The sequence below is a fragment of the Anopheles aquasalis genome, chromosome 2 (genome assembly GCF_943734665.1).
Source record: "Anopheles aquasalis chromosome 2, idAnoAquaMG_Q_19, whole genome shotgun sequence".
NCBI lineage: Eukaryota > Metazoa > Arthropoda > Insecta > Diptera > Culicidae > Anopheles > Anopheles aquasalis.
Genome location: NC_064877.1, coordinates 59,308,147 through 59,328,708, shown reverse-complemented (window position 1 = coordinate 59,328,708; position 20,562 = coordinate 59,308,147). Strand labels below are relative to the sequence as shown.

The following is a 20,562-nucleotide window of genomic DNA, read 5'->3' as shown; positions in this document are numbered from 1 at the left end:
CTGGACGCAAAAGCAGCCAAAACAATTTGAAAAATGTCGGTGCGATGTCACCGTCAGTACGCATTAGACGATTCCTCTGCTCATTTTTTTGTGGATCTCTAATTTGAAGGATTCAAAAATATAAGCGTAATTTTTAAAAAACTACGCTTATATATTGGTAATCCATAAATACACACATATCATGTATCAGACCCCCCTTTTAACTTCTTTCATTAGGTTGGTCTTTTTATTACTTTAAATTAAATTGTATCCATGCTTCGAAAGTTGACCATTCTGATGATGCGTTTCGAAATTGCATCCAGACAGCCAGCTAATACCCTCATTTACGATTCGTTTGTCCATCCATTATCTACCGTGAGTAAAAACTTAATATCAATTACGGAGCACCGGTAGCACCTGAAACGCTACCAATTATTACGCCGCTGCACGGCGACGCATTCAAATTCGACATTAATTGCTTCCATTAGCTCCCTTTTCAGCCTCGCCATTTCCCATTAAGCATCGAAACTCGGACTCATTTACTGGGTTTTTCTTCATGTTATTCCAGGAACAGGGTGTACAGGAAAGCTCCCGTTGGACAGCTGCTCGCACCATCAAACCTCCGGAAAGAAAGCAAACAACAACGCGACAACAGCACGGCACAGTGGTGAGACCAGTGTCCTAGTTCGCCGTTTCTTCTTCTTCACACCAAAAAGACGATCGCTGAGCACGCTATCACACCGACCGGCCCTCGTTCTCGTGACAGTGTGCTAGTCTGCTGCCTCGGTCCGTAGTCCTAGTCCCGGCTACCCGTGTACCAGTGCCAGTGCCCGCCACCAAACGATGGATTACATCAAAGAGCTCGACATTCGACTCGACAAGGAGTACTACTACGCTGGCGAAGTGCTCTCCGGGCGCGTAATAATGCACACGACGGAGAACTTCAAGCTGAAATGTAAGTATTCAACTAAGTGCAAGGGCATGTCCGTTGACGAGACTGTCGGGTGGCGTATCAATTAGGGTTGGCCCGGGAGGAAGGGCGCGGAAGGAACGGCCGTCGTACCGTTCGGTTCTCGGACGTGTTCGTCGACTCACTCTCGCGAGCTGAAGGGTCCCCCGGGACGTTGTTCGGGAACGGAAACAATGAAACTCGTGACGGGAATTCGCGTCAACTAGAACGTCAAGGCACGGCGCCGAGACACTTGAGCAAAAAGGCGCTCCCAGGGAAATATCACGTCTGATGTCACTTCTTAACTTTTGCTCGAGCTTCACTTACGCGGAACGCGATCGTGCTAGGTGCACTAGGGAAATGGTCCGGGAGTAATAGTAGTTCCCGTTCATGCATTTGATCCGTAGTTGATTTGATAAACCAATAAGTGGATTTGGTAGCCAACATCCATCATTAATGCGGGACGCCCCGTAATGCTTAGCTACAAAGTACAACAAAATCCGAACTAAAATTGTATCAAAAATGATTTGCTGTTTTACTTGATCAAGTGAAAAGGGATTGGATTTGTTTTATGGAAGTAATAATATTATTCGAAAGATTTCGTAAACCTATTCATGTTGAAAACGTGCTAGCAAAGTTAAAGCAACCGCTAGCAACAAATTTAAACCTATTAAACCATACAAAATTATTCAGCTGCATGTTCAGAATAACTCCACTATTTTTTAATATTTCAATTCAGTGTATAATGCAGCCGTTAATAAATCAAAACCGCGGGTTTTATGTTACCGGAAGGCAATGAATTAGTCCAACAGTAGCCTCTTTACGGCATGAGCAAAGTTAATGTTTGTGCTCGCCATTCCCGCGAATATGATCATTGGGCCGTATACTTTTTTAAGACGATGATGGAGTTGAAGGCTACCATTAATGGTAAACATTATCGAGCTATAATAACAGATTGCGTGACGCTAATTGTTTGTGAAAAAGGAAGAGATGTGTACTGGTTCCAACTGGACGACGTCTTATGCAAGAAAAGCACAAACAGCAAGGCATTGTGGCAGTAAGCATGAACGAACGGCTGTCGTAAAATGGCGACTGACCTTTTGACTGGCCACCGAGATCAACAGATTAGCTGCAAATCAAATTGTTATTCGTAGGGCTGTTTTAACTCAAAGGTAAACGTTAACTGGTCAAGGACTCTAGCTGCCCTTAAGAATAATATTCGTCTTCCAATTGTCGATTTTCATTCGAATTTCACAGAACTGAAATTGGTCGAATTTCACAGAACTGAAATTGACATCTGTCATCCTAACATTGCAGACATTGTCTAGTCACTGGTAATTCTCGGATTTTCCAGTTGCATAGACCTTATCCGATGATCTAATGTGTGGTTTTTCAATTTACTAAGTGCTAGATCAGTTCCCACATTTGCACCATTGAGTATCGTTCGAGTTTGTTGGACGTGAATAAAAGCTACATCAAACCACGAAATCGAAATTCCCGGTAACAGCGATGTTGACTATTTGTCTGCATGTACTTCCACTTAGGTATCTGACCAGAATCACCATCGTCGCACCGGCAGCAGTTGTCTCTTCGCAAGTAACATGTTTGACCATCTGGAACGCTGGTGTCAGAAGGCAAAAGTTATCGTCCGGTTCACTCCCTGAACACTGTCCCACACATATCTACAATCTTTCAAACTCACTCAAACCGAGCCTTACTGCAATCTTGTTCTGGCTTCAACTTCTTCCACGCCACTCTCACACCCCCCCCCCCCTCCCCCCACACCCAAACAGGCATTCCGGAATGGTCGTCGACCAGCAATCTGCTACCAACCAACCAACCAAAGTTGGATTCGATCGTTGGACCGGTACGAGAAGCATCTTGTGGTCCGAATTGGAAAGGAAACAAGATTACCATACTGCCACCCCACGTCAAGCCTGATCTAATCGAAAATTGGACCAAAAGTTTTCGGTAATTTTATTACGGACAAATGGTTAAACGCGCCCATCGATGCCGCCGGGGCATCGGGTCCAGGGTGCCCGAAAAAGGTTAGACTCTCTTCCATTCCGTAAAAGAAAGCATATTTGTCTGACGGAACCATGAATGTGTCACTCCGTTCGTACCGGTACACGGGCAACGCCGAGCGCCGAGTTAGTGAGGTTGTTCGTTCACTCCGCCTTGCGTTACCTTCGCTAACCGGATAACCGGGGCAGAGAACCGGGCCTGGCTGTCAGCCAAACAGATCGACACCTAGAGAATAGTCGGAATTTTACCACGGGGCTTGCTGGTCAGAAGCGGCGGAGCGAAGGTGCCCGGTAATGCTATGTTACAATCCCCTTGTTTCTGGCCCAATTTCAAAGCATTAAAGCATCGCTCCTGGAGTAACTACCCCTTCGGTAGTGTGTAACGGTGACACAGGTGCGCTTCATGTTTATGTGTTCCACGGTCTAGTTTGGGAGGAGGATAATACATTTCTAGTTCTGAACGACGATGTTGGGTTAGCTTGATTTACATTTTGCAAACGATATCTTCTTTAGCCTTAAATTCATTATCGTCCACATATTTGTGGAAAATATTGCGGTCTGGTTTGTTTAATTTGAATTTACTTAAAGAGCGCGCGCGTTCAAATTCATTCCACCTTCGAACCCTAGCAGCTGCCACGAATTAGCACCAGACGACCTTTAGCACATTAAGAACTTTGCTATCTTCGGCCAAAGAGTTTAATAGGAAAACATGTTACTGCTAGTATTATCAAGATTGCAATAAAGAGGGAAAACGGATGCGTTGCCATAACTGTCACGGTCTGTGTGTACCGGAGCAAGGAGAGCATACATGACAGGGCACGTGTTGTCACGGCTTATCCTGTCCGACCTTACCACCCGTTGATGGAACTATCCTTGTAAGATGCTTTCTATTTCGTCCCTCTATTAGAAACAAACACACTAACACACATTAACACACTGGGATGCCTCATTCTCACGACCGTATCTTTGCTCATCTGCTTGCTCTCTCTCTCTTTCCCTATTCAACAGCGATCCGGTTGCTGCTACGGGGCAAGGCGCACGTCGAGTGGAAGGTGTTCGTGTCCGGAGACAAAAGAACGGTAATTACGGCCCCTCCCAGAGCAATGTTTATCCCGCTTGTCGTTCCCCCCCTCCCTCCTCTCCCCTGAAACCCATGTCACGCGTAACCACCTTTGTCGAGCATTTTTACAAGCCTCCTCTCACCCCCTTTTCCACCCCCTCTTAACCACCCCTCCGCCGAGAAAGGAGCGACGAAGCAAAGTTTTGCGGTCAAAAGGTAAACAACTTCGCTCGCTCGCTGCTGGAGGTGTTTTGATGTGGGAGTCACTGCCTTAAGCCACCCATCACCCCGGGTAAGGGTGTCCTGCTCTGCTGGGAGGAGTGGCCCGAGGGTTTCTTATCGAAACATAAATTGCGCTACGTGTGCCACAAGCAGATAGCAGCATGGAGGCGATAGTCCGTGGGTTTCTCTTCCTTCCATTCCGGATCGCGGTTGACTGTAGCCGGAAGTGAATTCAACGTTTCAGCGTATTATTGTTTCGAGCGCTCGGTTTGTGCGTGCGTTTTATTTTTTGTTTATGGCCAGCAGCTGCTTGCACACCGGTTTCGGTTTGTCACCTTTCCTCACGAGGTGTTCGAGCGTCTTCGAATCGAATCGGCAAAGCAAAAGCGAAGCGAAACAATGAGCTGGAGAGCCTTTTCGAAATGGAAATCCTTCGCGTGCCTTCCGGGGATCACCTCTGAGGGGTCTGCGAGAGGATCGAAAGAATCGCACGGAAAGAAAAGGAAAAAAAACTTTCCTCCGGATAGAACATGAAACCCACGGCTCATTGGCCGTTCCGGCACTCTCTAGTTTCCCTCCTGGAGGGTAAGTGTAACCGGTGGGGTACCCACCATCATCGCACCGGCTTCGGGGCGCAAGTTGTATGCAAAGTTTTCACTCCGAGGGTGTTCCGGCGTTCTTTTGGAATTGAAAAAGTTGTGCTCGAGTATTTCGGGAAATTAATGACCGGTGCAGGCGGATCAGGGGAGAGGAGGTGGGCCTTAGTATGTCCTCTCGGTCTCCTCGAAGCGATGATAATGTTTTCATGGCAGTGCACATGTCGATTGGTGGTAGTGAGCGCATAAACGAAACCGTTTCGATGCTGGTTAGAGTGTTCCAGGAACTCTTATTTTAATTTTTGAATTTTATTTCTCGGTTTTCTTGTTGGTGAATATGTCTGTGTGCCATCCGTGTACGTGCGTATGTATGTACATGAGCGGCAACTTGCTCAAACGAGGCACGTACAAAGCTTGGCAAGCGATTACACCTGCCAGAACTGTGCCGTGCCGTCCACCGAATCCTCCGAAATCGTTTTTCCCGGGAAATGGAAAACTTTTCATAACGCACAATAAAATGTTTAACTTTTTTGCATCCAAACCGCGTCCTTTTGCGTTCGCGCATTACATCGCGCTATCCGAAGCGCTCCGAAGCGATTGTACTGCGGCAATCCTCCATAATCCTGTCACTGCCACCCGGCTGGCATCCATTCCCGTCTCTACTTCCGGTCCACTTTTCAAGCAGCACTGACCACCTAAAGCACCCGTAACCGCGGGATTGACGGTGGCATCGGATCATCGGGAGCGGTTCCGGTACCCCGCCATTGTGTGGCCATTTCTTTCTTTTATGGACCGTGAAGTGAACCACCATCCATTTCGCGTTTTTTGGAATTAGGCGCCCCGGGCTATCTGCCATCCGGTGGTTCTCAAAATTGCATGGCATCGAACCAACAAAAAAAATAAAAAAAAAAAAACAAAATATGCTGAGCAGCAGCAGCTGGTTATGAGTCAGCGGATTTCACATTGACATTGAGCGCTGGTCGCTGGACTGTTTGTAGCTTCATCTCATGCCTTAAACACGCACCGAATACACGAAAGAGAACCGGAGCACATCCTTCGAGTTAATCCTTCCGCTGGGCCTCTCAGGCTCCAGTTGACCACGGTTCCGGTCCGCGTAACGTCGGGGCTCATTATGCTAGCCAGGCATCAACGAGACCACATGTTCCAAGCACCCCATCATCATCATTTGGATATCGTTTTACTTTTTATTTGCATATTTTCTTCCTCTTGAATACGAGGAGTGGAACGGATCCCTGTTGTAAGTGGGTCATCAGGGTGGTAATCAAAATCAAATCTCGACTTTTTAGAAACCTCTAATGTGGGGTGTTCGATCGTTTTAGTCACTGGATGAAATGGAACGCCCCAAAGAATGAATGAGCTGTCCAAAGTTGGGTAGTTTGGGAAGAGTGAAGCTGAGCTGAAGCTTCATCTGCAGAAACTGCGTCCACTTGTCTGCCTGGTTAGCTTGTTTTTCAAAGGCACTTGGCCCCCACCCATTGAATGACCATTGTTTAAGAGACCATGGCAGCAGTGCCGTTGAGTCATTTATCCTGCGAATCCCAACCCGGTGGTTTCCCGGTGTCCACTTCTGACTTCTGGCTCCAGCTCCAGCTGTCAAAACCGCGTGCCAGTCCCAAAAACCGCCATCTCCAGCTAAAAGCTCCACACATAGCCACGCAGTACATCCAGGAACCATGCTGTTCACGATGCTCTAGCGCTACTTTGCTTTGCTTCTTTCCGCTTCCGTGAAATGTAGGTGAAGGACGACCAGGTCTACATCGACGAGCGGGCCGTCATCTGGGGCGAGCGTGCTGGCGAGGGTCTGGACGTGACCGTACCAGTGCTGGTGCGCGGCCAGCATCAGTTTCCGTTTCGCTTCAACATCCCCGAAACCAACCTGCCCTGTAGCTTCGAGTCACGTGCCTGTTACATCCGTTACTTCGTCAAGGTAAGGCCGCAGCAGCAGCAGCACCACCACCACCACCACCACCACATGGACATTCTGTTTCTTCCTTTGACAAAGTGTGATCGAGCAACAGGATGAGGAGGATATCAAACGGGGCTGGGCATCAAACCCACCCCCGATTAGCTTGGTTGGTGGCGTGCAGCGACAAAGTAAGCGACGATAAACTCATTTCGAAGTAATAGACAGAGAGAGAGAGAGAGAGAGAGAGAGAGAGAGAGAGAGGGAGCGAGAGAGAGAGGACGATGTGATGGTGATGTTGATGATGTTGATGGCGATGTTGATGATGTGGAGCCGCAGGACAGAAAGCGCTTTCTATGCAATCCCGTCAGGAAAATGGCCAACCACCGGCAGAGTGGTCGTCTGTCGGGACGGAAGAACGCACAGCCACCCACACGAGGGAAATGTGTGTGATAGGACAAGGTGAATACGACGCAATGGCGCCACGTCGAGCTACGTCGACTCTCCGGGGTTCATGTCACAGGTCCTTCTCCGCCGCCGCCGCCGCATAGTCGTTCATATAAGTAGATGTAATATACCGTGGATTAGCATAAAACACCCCATCTCCTGTCCGCCGCTGTCATCTGGTGGTTCATCTCTTCGGTTCGGTAATACAATCATTCACGTTGATCAACACTTGCTCTCGTTCTCCTGTGAGACTGTGTCTGTCTGTCGCATGGCGCGCCTCGAGTAACAAAGCTAATAACACGCTGTCCCGCTCAAGTACATCAAAACACCCCCCTTCCCTAAACCCTCGCCAAAGGCCACAGGGAACAGGTAGGGCGTGAAATTCGTGATTTATGCTCGTTTCGCTCACGCAGACAGGCGGCACTTGGCACGCTGGATTCGGCAATTCCCTCGAAATGTGCTGCTTCGCGCGCGCGCGAACTCCATCATGATTTCCACCATTTGATAACGAGCAGGAGCAGTAACAGTGGCAGCAGCAGCACCACCAGCGTTCTGTTTGACATTCTGCTACGTTTTATTGTCTTCTCCAACTCCAAGTCCACGTGCCAGTTCCGCCATGCTGGAGCCCTCAACAGGGGACCAGTTGATGGAAATTGCTCCTGTTACGACTGTCTGAGCATGAGTGGATGAAGGAAGCGAACAGGTGAACAGGGGAACCATGTAACCAACCCACAAGCCAGTGACGTTTGTGGCAGACTTTTGGCTCCGCACACATCCCCTCCAGGATGCTGTTAAACTATGCAGTCAGCCACATTCAACGCCGTGGGACAACCGTTTATGCAGAGCGCGTATTGTCCGTAGTAGGGTGGTGTCAAACGCTCAATCAAGGCCGCTTGTGTGTTGCTTCGAACTTTTATTTCCGTCGATTGATTTACAGAAAACCGTCCCGAGGTAACCGAGGAAGTCAAATCCCCTAACGAGCTACGGCGAGCTTTGGACAACGGCGAGCTTTGGATTTGGATGGGTTAGCTGTGCACAGTGTCATTCGGTAGGAAGTTTGCGTGCTGGGTTTGGTTTGGATGATTTGAACAATGGTCCGAATACTAACGAACTGTTCAGGGATTGCAGTTTTATTTGGACCCCCTTAGCGCCATAGAATTTGACTCCGTCATTTACATCTTTTAGTCAATTGCGCCTCAACGGCGTTTAAACAATCATCAAATCTAAATAAAGTAGATTATGAACTGATGCTTTGGATTGTTATTGGTGGTTTTGACGAGTGAACAACTCGTTAGGAATATGAAATTCGGTATCTTGAATTGAATCTCGAGTGTAAAGAGGTTACGAATACATTTTGCATGATTCTGTTGACAGTTTGAGATTTTTGCGAGCAATTTTGATTTTTTAATGCTGTTTAAAGTATCAACTAGTTCCCGGGCGAGATGTATGGTTTTATGAAATTTGCTTTTTCTCAACAAACCCCAACCGGTGCCGGTGTTCGTGGTCAGAGAGGTAAAGACAATTCAAAAATTAGTCACCGGGAACACGAAATGGTGTAGCTCCGTTGCCGAAACCAGATGATGGAGGCGCCAGGTAACCGGTAAAATTGCATACTTTCATGGGTTTGTAGTAGAAATTGAAATGGTTAAATAACGCAGGGATCTCAAACAATCTTCTATTCCAGCATATTCATAGACTATAAAACTGCATAGAACATACAATTAAGGACCAAACTTAACATACAGGGTGTACCATAAAAAAATGAGAACGCTTTCATTGCTCTGTTTTGAGTATTTTTTCAACACCAATATGTCATTATGGGGTATCGTTGTGTTCGTAAGAGTCTTATCTATCAAATGATGTATAATAAGTACCCGTGCAAAAGATGTCTGTCCGGAAAAATGTATTCAAAGGTGACAGTGTCGAGTTTGCTTCGCGCCCAAGAGAAATCTCATAGATATAACAGCGGTCCTCAGATGTAATCTTGGCATTGTTTACAGGATTAAACGTTCTATACATGAAGGGCCAAGGAAACACGTTAGTGATCGGCAACGATCTGAGCGCACTGAAAAAGTGGTAGGATCCGTCAGAGCAAAAGTTAGCGAAATCCAGTGCAATCCATATGAAAGCTTGCATAAGAGACGAATATCTCAAGATCCTGCCTGCATCGGTTGGCCAAATATGACCTAAAAGCAATCTCTAGAGCTAGGGTGAAGCGTAATTTAATAGTTGAAAGGATAAAACATCTTTAGACAGGATAAAACATAGTTTGAAAATAGCACCAGTTTTCATAAAATCCAATACTAAAATGAATATTGATGTTTATATCACTTTTTTGAAGGAACACGTTTTAGCATGGATTAAAGCAAACTTCAAAACACCAGAAAATGTTGAGTTTCAGCAAGATGGAGGCCCCTGCCATACGTCTTAACGGACTCAAACATGGTTGAAGGAAAACATGAATTTTTGGTCGAATGATTTATGCCCTCCAAGCGGTCCTGAATTAAATCGGTTGGGCTATTCAATATGGGCGTTTGTTCGACCTAAGACCTGTGAACCATCACACCATACACGGTTGGTTCGCTGAAATCGTTTATCATCAAAGCCTGGTCTTCTAAGTTGGACACCTATTTTACCGAAGGTGTTCTCGAATTCGTAACCGCTTGGTGAAATTAATTGAGAAAACAGGCCGACAAACCCACTCATTTTGTTTGTTTTTGATAAACAAAGAAATATAGAGCGAATGAAATACTTTGAAATAGTAGAAAATATAAAAAAATGGCTTTAAACTTCAATAAAAGATTTTCTCATTTTTTTATGGTACACCCTGTACATAGGCACCGTGGACGAGGCAACGGGCCGCACAAAATAATTCGTGGCGTCATGAGGCCGTGAGTTTGAGACTCCTGATGTAATCTATTTTTGATAATGAGCTGTGTTTTCTTAAAATGCTCTGCCTTATTCCTAGTATCCCCTTTTTCCAATCTCGATCTCGTATCGGGGCAGCCCAGTAAGACTACTTCAAAACACTGAGTTTGAGTTGTATCAATCAATTATATCCAGATATTGTTACAGATGAGATGAGGACCTATTAGCACAAGGAGAAAAACAGATATTAATATGACTGCAACATTCTTAGTATTGTTTGGATTAGCGTTGTTGACGTTGGAAATCAAATCCACAGCAAAAAGTTGTCAAAGTTCCCCAAAGCAAATTTGCATCAATTTTCGTCAGCTTCACTTTCCCCACTTTGTTCTTAGAATGAATATTGATGTTACTCTTTTTTTTAATTTAAAAAAGATATTTAATATGTAGATTTACCTCGCCAATTCTGGTTACACTACTCTGGTTCTGTTGGTATTGAAATTATTACTACTCATAGCCTACGTAAAATTAAATAAGATAATCAAGACAGCAGAACCGGAATTCACCTTGCAATAATAGCAAATTATCCATCCACCGAGCAATGGTACCGATGGCAAGAATGGAAAAGTGAAAATCAATATCCCACAATAGAACGCTGCCAAACTGATGGAGATTGTGAATTATTAAACATCGAGCTCCGTATGACGACTGGTATTCTATTCGACGTTGATCTGCAACTGCATCATCACCACCGCTCACCTCGCCATGCAAGGCATCATTCACAAATCAATTAAATGAGACACGTAATGGACACTTTAGAATCGACGGTGAGGTTCGAGTGCGCTGAATCAGAGTCCTCCCACCGATGCTATCTCATCGATATCATTGGCACCGGGTTCCGGTGCGGGGGGAGCGAAAACAATCTCCAATCTCCAAACGCCAGAATGAAATACAATAAACGCATACCAAACGAGATCCACCGGCAATCCTTGTGGTTTGTTTTGCCACACTCATCGGCACACCAATCTCAACTAATTCCTCTTTACTCCTTCGATATGCCACTCTTCTTCCGCTCTTCAGGTCACGATCGATATACCGTACGCGTCGCCACCGCAAGGCATCAAGTACTTCACTATCATCGGACCGCACATAGACTGCATGGACGAGCAGTACCTGGTGAGTGAGCTAGAAGGCCCAGCCAACCAATGGCCCATTGATAAGCTGTCAGTGGCAGCGGGCAAACTTTACCGAAGTCATTCCCATCCCCCCACCTCCGATCCATCAACTACCTCGCTTCCCTTTTACTGTCCACCCCCCCGGGGGGAAGTTATCACCAAACCAAACCTCACCGAGATCTGATCCTACCTCATTCTTTGCAGAAACCGGTTTCGGGCCAGGATAAGAAGGTCCGGTGCTGCCTCTGCTGTGCCAAGGGTCCCGTAACGCTCAGGTAAGCGTCCCGAGCGTCCTCCCCAACCGGGCACTCCGGGAAGATTGATGGTCATTGTGTGTTTGTGGGGAAGAGATCATCCCAAGAAAAGCTATCAGCACTACGATGGCCACGACGCTCGCCACGACGTCCACGGTGACCTTTTCGCTTGGCGCGTTGGCCTAAATTATGAGCCTCCTTGCTTCTGCGGGGGGGTTGACCTTTTTACACGCCCCCTTTGGTTCGAGAAAAGAATCCCGGTCTAGTACCAACATTCGGCATCATCCTCCGGTCTGCTGTGTCTGTGGGTGTGGGAGAGCCTTTTTGGAGTTTGTCATTTTTGCTTTTTGCGGACCGTACCGCCATGGCTATGAATATGAAATAACAACTCTTCAGAACGGTTCAGAAGCGATTTTCTGAGGAATTCTGCTAGCTCTCGTTTACCTCAGACCGTTTCTACACACAGCCAAAATTTGGCGGCTAAAGTCAAAAAAAGAGAACTTCATTTTTCCAACATTTTGGAAAAAATAATGGCAGATGGAGACAAATTTACATCTACGGTACGGCCTACACTGGAGCGCAGCATTATGTGTCTGCCGATCAGCTTAAAGCATATTACATTTTAAAAAAAGCTGTTTGCAGGTGTGTTAAAGTTATTTCGCGATGATTCTGTAGTTTTTCTGAAGTTCTTCTTTTCAAGCGTCCCTACACACACCATTATTTTTTTTATATGGAGCTTTTGACTTTTGCCGACAATTTTGACTTTAGCCGCCAAATTTTGGCTGTGTGTAGAAACTGTCTCAGACGAGAGTTCCCTCATTCCCAGAACGTTCCAATTACAACCCGAAAGACGTGCCTTCCACTTTTCACCGAAAAGGTAATCGATCGTTTGCGATTGATTTGACATTTGATTCCGGCCAACTTCTGGGTAATGACCATAAAACAAAATGAGCACACCAGCAGTGGAATGAGGGGCGTGCTTCTAATTTGCGAGAAAACCGCAACCCTTCACCCCAAGCAACTCTTCGTTCGCTTAATGGCAGCGCCGAGCGTGCGCAGGGATCCGGGTGAACGACATGACTATCAGCATTGGCCGGGGCCACATCAATTAATGGCAATTCCTTTCCATTTTTGACGCTTCACCAAATCCGCGCTGTTCGGTGCCAGCTGTTCGCTCGATCGGACGGCGTTCTGCTGTGGCGAGACGCTGAAGCTGAAATCAATTATCGACAACCAGGGTGAGGAAGCGGTCCGGCTGAAGGTGCGGCTGCTCCAGTACTGCGAGTTCTTCGTCGAGCGGGGCGTACTGGGCGTGACGAAGGAGGTGCAGCATCTGGTGGTCGAGTACAAGGGCGAAACGGTGGTGCCGGCCGAACGACAGGATACCTGCGCCAACCTACGCATCCCGACCGTCCCCACCACCATGATGGGGGTGTGCCGATTGGCGCAGATCTACTACACACTCGTGGTAAGTACCGCCTGCTCTGGTCTGGTCTGGTCTGGTCTGGTCTGGTGTTGCGGCTGTAGCAGTGAAGTGCAGGAACTCTTGCCGGAACGTCGGCCCCAGGTCTAATGACCCGCGGCCTGTGCTACAGCAGACAGGGAGCGGTTCTCGAGTCTCGAGTGGGTCAAGTGATTCCTGCACCTCTGGTTCAATGCAACACACGAGCAGGTGTGCACGTGTGTCTCGGGCTTGAGAAGCGATGTTGAAGGGAGGCTTAGCAACGAACGCAACTAGGATTGCGGTTTCAACAGGCATTAAGGCCAACCGCTGTTTGTTGGCAGCTGTGCGGTTACATGGAGGGGGTTTTCAACTGGTCGGATGTTATAAATTAAGGATTTCATACCAATTCTACCCATCCATTACACTTTACTGTACCGCAAATATAACCGGATGTCAGACTCTATACTGAGAAATCTATACTCAGTTTAATGTAGTAATGTTGATGTACAAAGAAAATTCGTGGAAACCCTTATAAATGTGTAATTATGGTATTGGATTGTGCTCAATGACCTCTATGCTGTACATTATATCTAATTGGATGTGAGGCATCCCTACTGGGAATTAAATTAATCATTTGATGATATATCATTATCATGTGTTTTATTAGCGAACAAAGTTTTCGCTGAATTTCACTGTTACATTGTTGTAATTTTTACTTTGTTTCAAAGTGTTCAAAGTGTCTGATTACTCTAACAGATGATCAATTATTTCAGTGTTGATGGAGTGTTTCTCAATCGAATAGTAGTTAAACTTTTGTTGGAAATGTTATTCCAACGTAATGAAAATGAAAATTAGACACAATTTGTTGGTTGATACTGGTTTCGCTCGAAACCACAAATTTAGTGTCTTCTTTACTTTTCGATCTACAATTTTGCACAGGACCCCGTATCAGTCGCGCGCGCTGTTTTTATCCTGTTGTTTGGCCTTTCGGCTCTCTCTCTTCGTTCGCGATTCTCTCTTCCCTAACGGTTGTAACGCCTCTACAGTGTAACGCCTATAGCTTTTTGCCTCGCGGGTTCCTACGCTTTATGGCATTTTTGACAACTTTTATTGAATGTTTTATAAATAGCTGTAGACAAGTTTATCCTGTAGTAATGATCAAGTATATATATTTTTTACCGACTTGCCAGTTTCATTGGACGCACTTCGTCCAAAGTTTATATTTTTTTTATTCTTTTGGGACTATTTCTCTTCCATAGCACCGGGTTCGTATAATTTTTAATTGTTTCCGAGTCGAAAAAAATAGCGCAGCTAAACTGAGTATTTCACGGATACAAAGAAAACACGGATATAAGAAAGAGCTTTCTTTTAAAGGCCCAAATCAATATATTGTGCATCCTTCGCCTATAAACTCCTGCTATCCATCATTTTAATGATATTTATGCCATTCGCTAAGAACATTCATTTTCGTTTGATGCTAATCGTTAACACCATACTGTCAGGCACGGATTAGCATCACAATTTACACAACCGAACACTGTCCATTAAAGTGCCTAATCTCCAGCTTCAGTTGTGACGGTTTGAAGGCTCGATTGCTTTCCACCGTAATGCCTCTAAACGATAACGGTTTAACCGCATTGCAATCAGTTTAACAAACCATCCGCTGCGTGTAATCAATGTGCTTCAGACACTTTCAGGGCAAACCGCGGAAATGCGTCATTGGGGCTTGTTGTGACACAATCCAGCCAGCCGTGAAAAACCGCGATAAAACCATTTTCCCTCAACGGTCTGCCCACCAACTAACTAACTAATAAGCGAGTGAGGGCTAGGGAAATTGGGTGCACGAGGCACGATTGTTGCATAAAATCATGTCAACCGGAAGCCACGCAATTCCTGGAATCAATTAATTGCACAGAGAAAGAGAAAGAGAGAGAGTTAAGCGAAACCACTGCACTAGACCAACATGACAACACGCATCCACGGTACACAATTTATCCTTACCAACGGTTCACTAGTGATGATTGGACCTCACTCTGCCGTTGCGCTATAGCGTCGATTCCTTCCAAGTCCCGGGACTCCTGACGAACACACTCGTCTCCCCGGTAGTAGTAGGAAAATGCTCTCTTTTCCAGTTCTTGGCACTTATGCTTTCTACGATTTGAATGGCTTCCCACGGACTACGGTCCTTTGGGGGCAGGGAATGAGTTTCTTGGATCGATTTCTCTAACTTTCTCCCCGCTCACCCGTTTCTTTCTCCCAATCGGATCGACCCCGTCCCGGACCGACGAACGGAAAGGCCTGCCTGGAGTTCGATAAATCGGGCGATGATTTGCAGATTAACTTCCCCATCACGATCGGCACGGTGCCGTTCCGAATACCGAACAGCAATCTGCAGCCGCACATAGGATACGGTAAGTACACAACCGGCCGCAGCATCAGCCGGAACAGGAACAGCAGGAGACTGAGACACTGCAGCATCCCTGACGAGTGGGGGAGAGGTTGCAGAGGTTTGTGCGAGACGTGCAGGAGCCAACCATGGTGACAGGCGCAAAGGGTCGATATACCGACTGCGACCTTCATCCTTTAGCCTTTGGCTTTATGTACGTCAATGTTTGCCTGCATTGCTCGTGGCTTTCTGGTACGGTACCGCACGGCACGGTCGGCGAAAGGTTCCATGTTGCGCTTACCTTTCCCACTCGCATGTAATCCGCGATGGCTTCACGCACCGGGTGGTACAGCGGCAGCGGTTGCCTGCTGCTTGCATGTTGCCGATTGTAAATCCCTTCGAACTGTCACGATCGAATGGCATCGAGAAGGAATTCGAATGAGGTTGCTTAAGTTCATTTACAGAACTTCGCTAATCTTGCTAGCGGTGGATGTCTGCTAGATGAGATGCAGGCCATCGAGCGCAGGAGATACGTCTCCAGCCAGGATGTTACTCCAGGCCGCCTCCGTAATCTCCACGAAAATGCTACTTTACTTCGTTCTATCGGAACAGCAAGATCGGATTCAAGTAGTTCCATGTTTTATTTACATAAATGTTTATTCATTTTATAGTCTCTTTTAAAATTAAAAACGGTCAGCCATCTTTTTGTAAAGCATCATAAAACCGTTGAATTCTACAAATTTCTTATCCTGATGGCATCTGTCTTGAAGACCACTTCGCTGAAGTTGGCAGTTGGCGCTGAAGGCAGTGAGAATGATGCGATACAAATGAAACCCTTTTAGGCTGGAAACCTTATGTTGGTGGAGATCTGATAACACTTTTACTGCTTCGCGAGATAACCGTTTATCAAGAGACGAGATGCCACTCGCACTAAGGCAGAACCTACAACGCCACAACCCTGTAGGGCCTCAATTCCCAATAAACTGCAAGAAGTAACGTCCTTCACTCCGAAGCATAATGCCAACGAGTTCTAGTCGCCAGTTAAGTGACAAATTTAGAGCAAAATCTGGCGCATCGAAGCGATATCCGATATCTCCATCTAGCGTTGAATAAGCGCCGGACCCCACCGGGCATTCCACTGGATCCGTTGTCCGGTCCTTGATACGCGGAGGCATCGTGGCCGTCTGGAGAGGCGATGAATCACTGTTTGGCCGGCGAATGGCAGTCCGGACGGTCGCCGCAATTTTTCGGATCCGGTAGCTGCCAAGTGTCAGCTACACGGTGTTCAACCATTCAATCTTCGCAGCAGATTGAATCCTTTTGCCTCCTCCTTCGCTCCCACTTCGAACCCGAACGGAAGGGCCACGGCTATTCGCCCTGGTTTATGACGCCACCGTTCGGCGATTACTTTAAGAGACCTTAAATGTTGTTACGCCCCGAACACGATTCACGCCGAGTTCCGGACGTGTCGTGCAGAACGGCATAGAGCGAGTTTATGGCCCTATTGCTACTCCCCCCAAAAAAAAAAGGGCGACCAAAAAAGGAAATCCTTTTAAAAGCATACCCACTCCCCCTCCCGGTAAACGGAGGACATTTCCTTTCAATAGGTTGCCCTCCCTGGCACAGGCGGCCCAATCGGGAACTTCGTCAAGGAGCGGACCATAAAAATGGAGATATTGGTCCAGCGCACCCGTAAAGGGTCCAGTTAACTCGATTCGTGTCCTTTTTACTACTTTTCTTTTCTTCTCTTCCTTCTTCGCCTTCTTCACTTTTTCCAATCAACACTTGGACACACCCCGCCCGCATACCAACCCGTGCCAGATGTCGCCATTGATCACGTGGAAGGTGGAACGTACATTGGGCCCGAGTTTCTGCTCGGCGAGGTGTACGATGGTTGTAACGTGAGCGACAACGAGCATCGTGACCTAGCCCCGCTCTACCGGCCCGTCTACCTTACCGTGGTACGCAGCTCGCAGCAGATATCGGCCAAAGCGGTCGAGCGCAACAATCGACGGCAATCGGCATCCGCGGCTGCCGGCACTCCCGGGAGCGCGGACGGTGCCTGTGGACAGGCCAGTGGCAGCTCCGGCACCAACACCAACGGGCCCAGCAGCAGTGACCAGCACCCGCGTTACTATCGGAAGTAGACCGGAAGCTAAACTCTGTTCTCTGCCCCGTTCTCGCGCGATCCATCCATTCCATCGACACCATCCATCATCCGGGATGGGTAAGCAATCCTCTTTCCGGTAGTAGTTACGTAGTGTTAGTGAAGGAACTCTATTTCTCCGATTTGGAGAACGTTCGTACGCTAGAGAATCGGGAGGATGTACGGAAGAAGCGCAACTTAAGACAAGGCTGGTTCAATTCCCGTCTGTCGAGCACCTCATCGTAAGGGAAATGCTAAAGCTTTAAAGTATGAGCATTAATAGCGCCATCGGACGTGAAGCGTACTAACATGTTGTAACCCTTCATTCAACCCCATTAAATGATGCACGCACGATCTCTCTCGTATATGTTTAGCCAAGTGTCTTGACGAAAAGTACGGTCACAAATGTTCGATAGCAACGGTTCACGGTTTCAAGGATGAGAACGACGACGACGACGATATTTTCAAAAAGTAGCGATTGCAACACAAACACCGCGAAGTGGTTGGCACATAAATCTCGAAGATAAGCATAGAAGCATCCGTAAACACCCCATTTAGTAAACTAAGGACACTTGCTCTCCTACCCCGGAGTGTGTGAAAAATGTAGTTAACGTCAAGCCAACCAACCGATAGTAGAGTACAAAAGCGCAACGCAAACGTGAGGCCACAGAAAGTGTTTTTCAATCCACCTTCTCCTAGTTCAGGCCGTGCAAGAGGCATGCAAGAGGCAATTTGAAATCGTTTGTTGGATTTGTTTATTTTTTTAATGTACGAAATCCTCCAAACAGGTGGGAAGCCCGAACAACCCATACCAACAAACGCACACCACCACCATTCACACTCCAAAAAGCAAAGATCATAAAGTGAATAAATATGGAAATAAAACGTACCCAATGATTCACATTATTCACGTTTTCTTTATTGACTCAAACGGTAGTAGAGTTTTCAGTTTTTATTTCATGATTTACGTATGAACTCGGACGTCCTTCCATCTCCGGCCTTCAGCCACCCCCCCCCCCCGGCAAACTTCCAGCGCGCAGTATGTACGCGGTATGCGCTACGGATTGAATAATGGTTACGAGAAGTCTAGCACATAATGCTACAGTAAATTCATTTCATCACGGTCACGGTTCAGCTGTCTGCTGCCAGAACTGCACACTGTCCCTTCCGGCCTGCAACACGGGCTACTATCCACTATCCCCTACGATTCCCGACCGGCACCCGCCACGGGATTAATTTAACGATTAGTCGGACGCCGTTTCTGCGGCGGCTATCCGGTTCCTGCCCAGCTGTGGCCTTTCCTTTCCGGATTACTGTTTTCTTTATAAGTTAAACACTACTATCTGTACGCTGTAGTTTTTTTTTTGCTATATTTGATTTTTTTATGATTAATATCGCTGACGATGCGACGGAGGAGTAGTAGTAGCTAGTAGTAACGCAACGCTTGGCTTCGGCCTTTCATTCTGGCGAGACTTCCCTGTTTGAATGCACCCAGGTTGATTTTTTTTCTTTTCAAATTGATAGCCTTTCACCGTCGCCCTTGGCATGGCGGGCAACTGGCTCTATCAGACTGGCTGGTTCAATATTTTCCTATAACTGCTTCCGCAGCAGCACCGAGGACTGAAGAATTTCTGAGAATTAAGAACTTTTTGTAGAACGAGAATTCGAATCTGGCTGTGATTTGACACTAGTGTCCCATCCAATAGTGGCTCCATAGAAAAAAGGGTACTCTTCTTGAATTGGTTGGCTTTATTACAGTGGGAATCGAAATGCTTGTAAACAAGGAACATTTACAAAGACAATGTTTAGCTTCTTCAACTGTGGGCCATCACATTCCTTCAGCATGCGTTTACATTTCCGTTTATTTTGCATTCGCTCGCCTACTCGTTCGCACACAGAACTTGCTTCAATCACATTCACCACCGAGGGCCTACTAGATTTTCCACTCTATTTCGAGACTTAAGAATCCTTCCACTATGGCCCCATCTCTACTCTACCACTATGTAGCTTGGAGTTGTGTTAACGGAAAGTGTTCTATATTCTCGACCTCTCGACTGACTTAAATCTCTGTCACACTTTAGCCGCGCCGCCATTACCGAAATGCATTGTCGAAAAAGAGGGAAAATGCTGGAAGAGATTCGATCATAGTCTCTCTTTACGCCCTTATTTTATCCAACCATTTTGTGCCAAACTGACGATTCTGGTTTTTTGTTATCCTGTTAGTCCTATCCTTCCTTTAGAGCATCTTTCCTTGGCAATCCCTTATCACCCATCGCGAGAACGGTTTAATTAAATTTATCACAAAAATACACTACTACACTAAAACCGTGTAACTAAAGCAACGGTGTGCACAGTGAAGGATATCGTGACGCTGCACCGGAAGCGATCGTGTGCGGCTGTTGTGAGAGATGTTACAGCAGAAAGTGTCATTGTTAGACGAAGCAAAAAAAAAACGACACGGTGGTAAACGGTGCCAACGGAAACGGTTGACCGTTAGAGAAGCTTATTTCCACTGGATTAGCATTAGCAGCGTAACGCTGGCGGATAATAAGTGTACTACCTACTGGCTATACAGGACTGGACTACGGCTACACTCGAGGACAGACGTATGTACAAACACACAAAGACGCACGCGCACAAACACACACACATACACACATACAAACGTAAGGACATAGATAAGAGTGTGAACGCTAGTATATCAAGGAAATGGAATGACAGAGACGAGACGTAAGCGCCAATTGCAAGGAAGTATTAACTACAAACCAGTTGGAGGAGTTTGTGGTGGGTGAGAAAGGGTCGAGATTAGATAAGAAATTTTATACACTAGCAAAACAACAGGGATTCAACAAAGAGATAATATTAGTGAAATAAAAATTGAACACAGCAGCTCCGATCCCATCCGATGACTACTACCTATATACTACTTCGTCAACAACGTCAACACCTCGCCGACCTTGCGATACCGACGATTTGGAATGAGCATACGCACGTACGCACGCACAAACGCACCACCATATACACACGGTGCCACATCGGAGCATTACATTGCAGTCACCAATGTCATCAATACACACGACCAGCTGTTGCT

The 20,562-nt window shown here is 46.5% G+C and overlaps 2 protein-coding genes across 7 annotated transcripts in view; one reads left to right on the top strand and one right to left on the bottom strand.

Moving 5' to 3' along the window:
* Nucleotides 1-812: 812 nt before the first annotated feature.
* Nucleotides 813-18,953, top strand: LOC126569087 (arrestin domain-containing protein 3-like). The gene is made up of 8 exons (XM_050225905.1): nt 813-934; nt 3,961-4,031; nt 6,587-6,778; nt 11,147-11,242; nt 11,446-11,516; nt 12,663-12,963; nt 15,236-15,350; nt 17,147-18,953. Exons 1-8 carry the CDS (start codon nt 823-825, stop codon nt 17,470-17,472), a joined length of 1,284 nt encoding a protein of 427 aa, XP_050081862.1. The 5' UTR covers nt 813-822; the 3' UTR covers nt 17,473-18,953.
* Nucleotides 18,954-19,200: 247 nt separating this feature from the next.
* The window catches only part of LOC126569086 (RING finger and CHY zinc finger domain-containing protein 1), a 5,779-nt gene continuing 4,417 nt past the window's right edge, over nt 19,201-20,562 (bottom strand). For all 6 annotated transcript variants that reach the window (XM_050225903.1, XM_050225898.1, XM_050225902.1 and 3 more), the window contains exon 8: nt 19,201-20,562. This exon is cut by the window's right edge and continues 745 nt beyond it. The gene's annotated coding sequence lies outside the window, so the exon portion shown is untranslated.

Bases quoted from the DNA above. Each gene is read 5' to 3' on its own strand.
- LOC126569087 (XM_050225905.1), top strand. From the start codon at position 823: ATGGATTACATCAAAGAGCTCGACATTCGACTCGACAAGGAGTACTAC. The intron at 935-3,960 runs GTAAGTATTCAA...CCTATTCAACAG, and splicing joins GGAGAACTTCAAGCTGAAAT to CGATCCGGTTGCTGCTACGG. The intron at 12,964-15,235 runs GTAAGTACCGCC...ACGAACGGAAAG, and splicing joins AGATCTACTACACACTCGTG to GCCTGCCTGGAGTTCGATAA.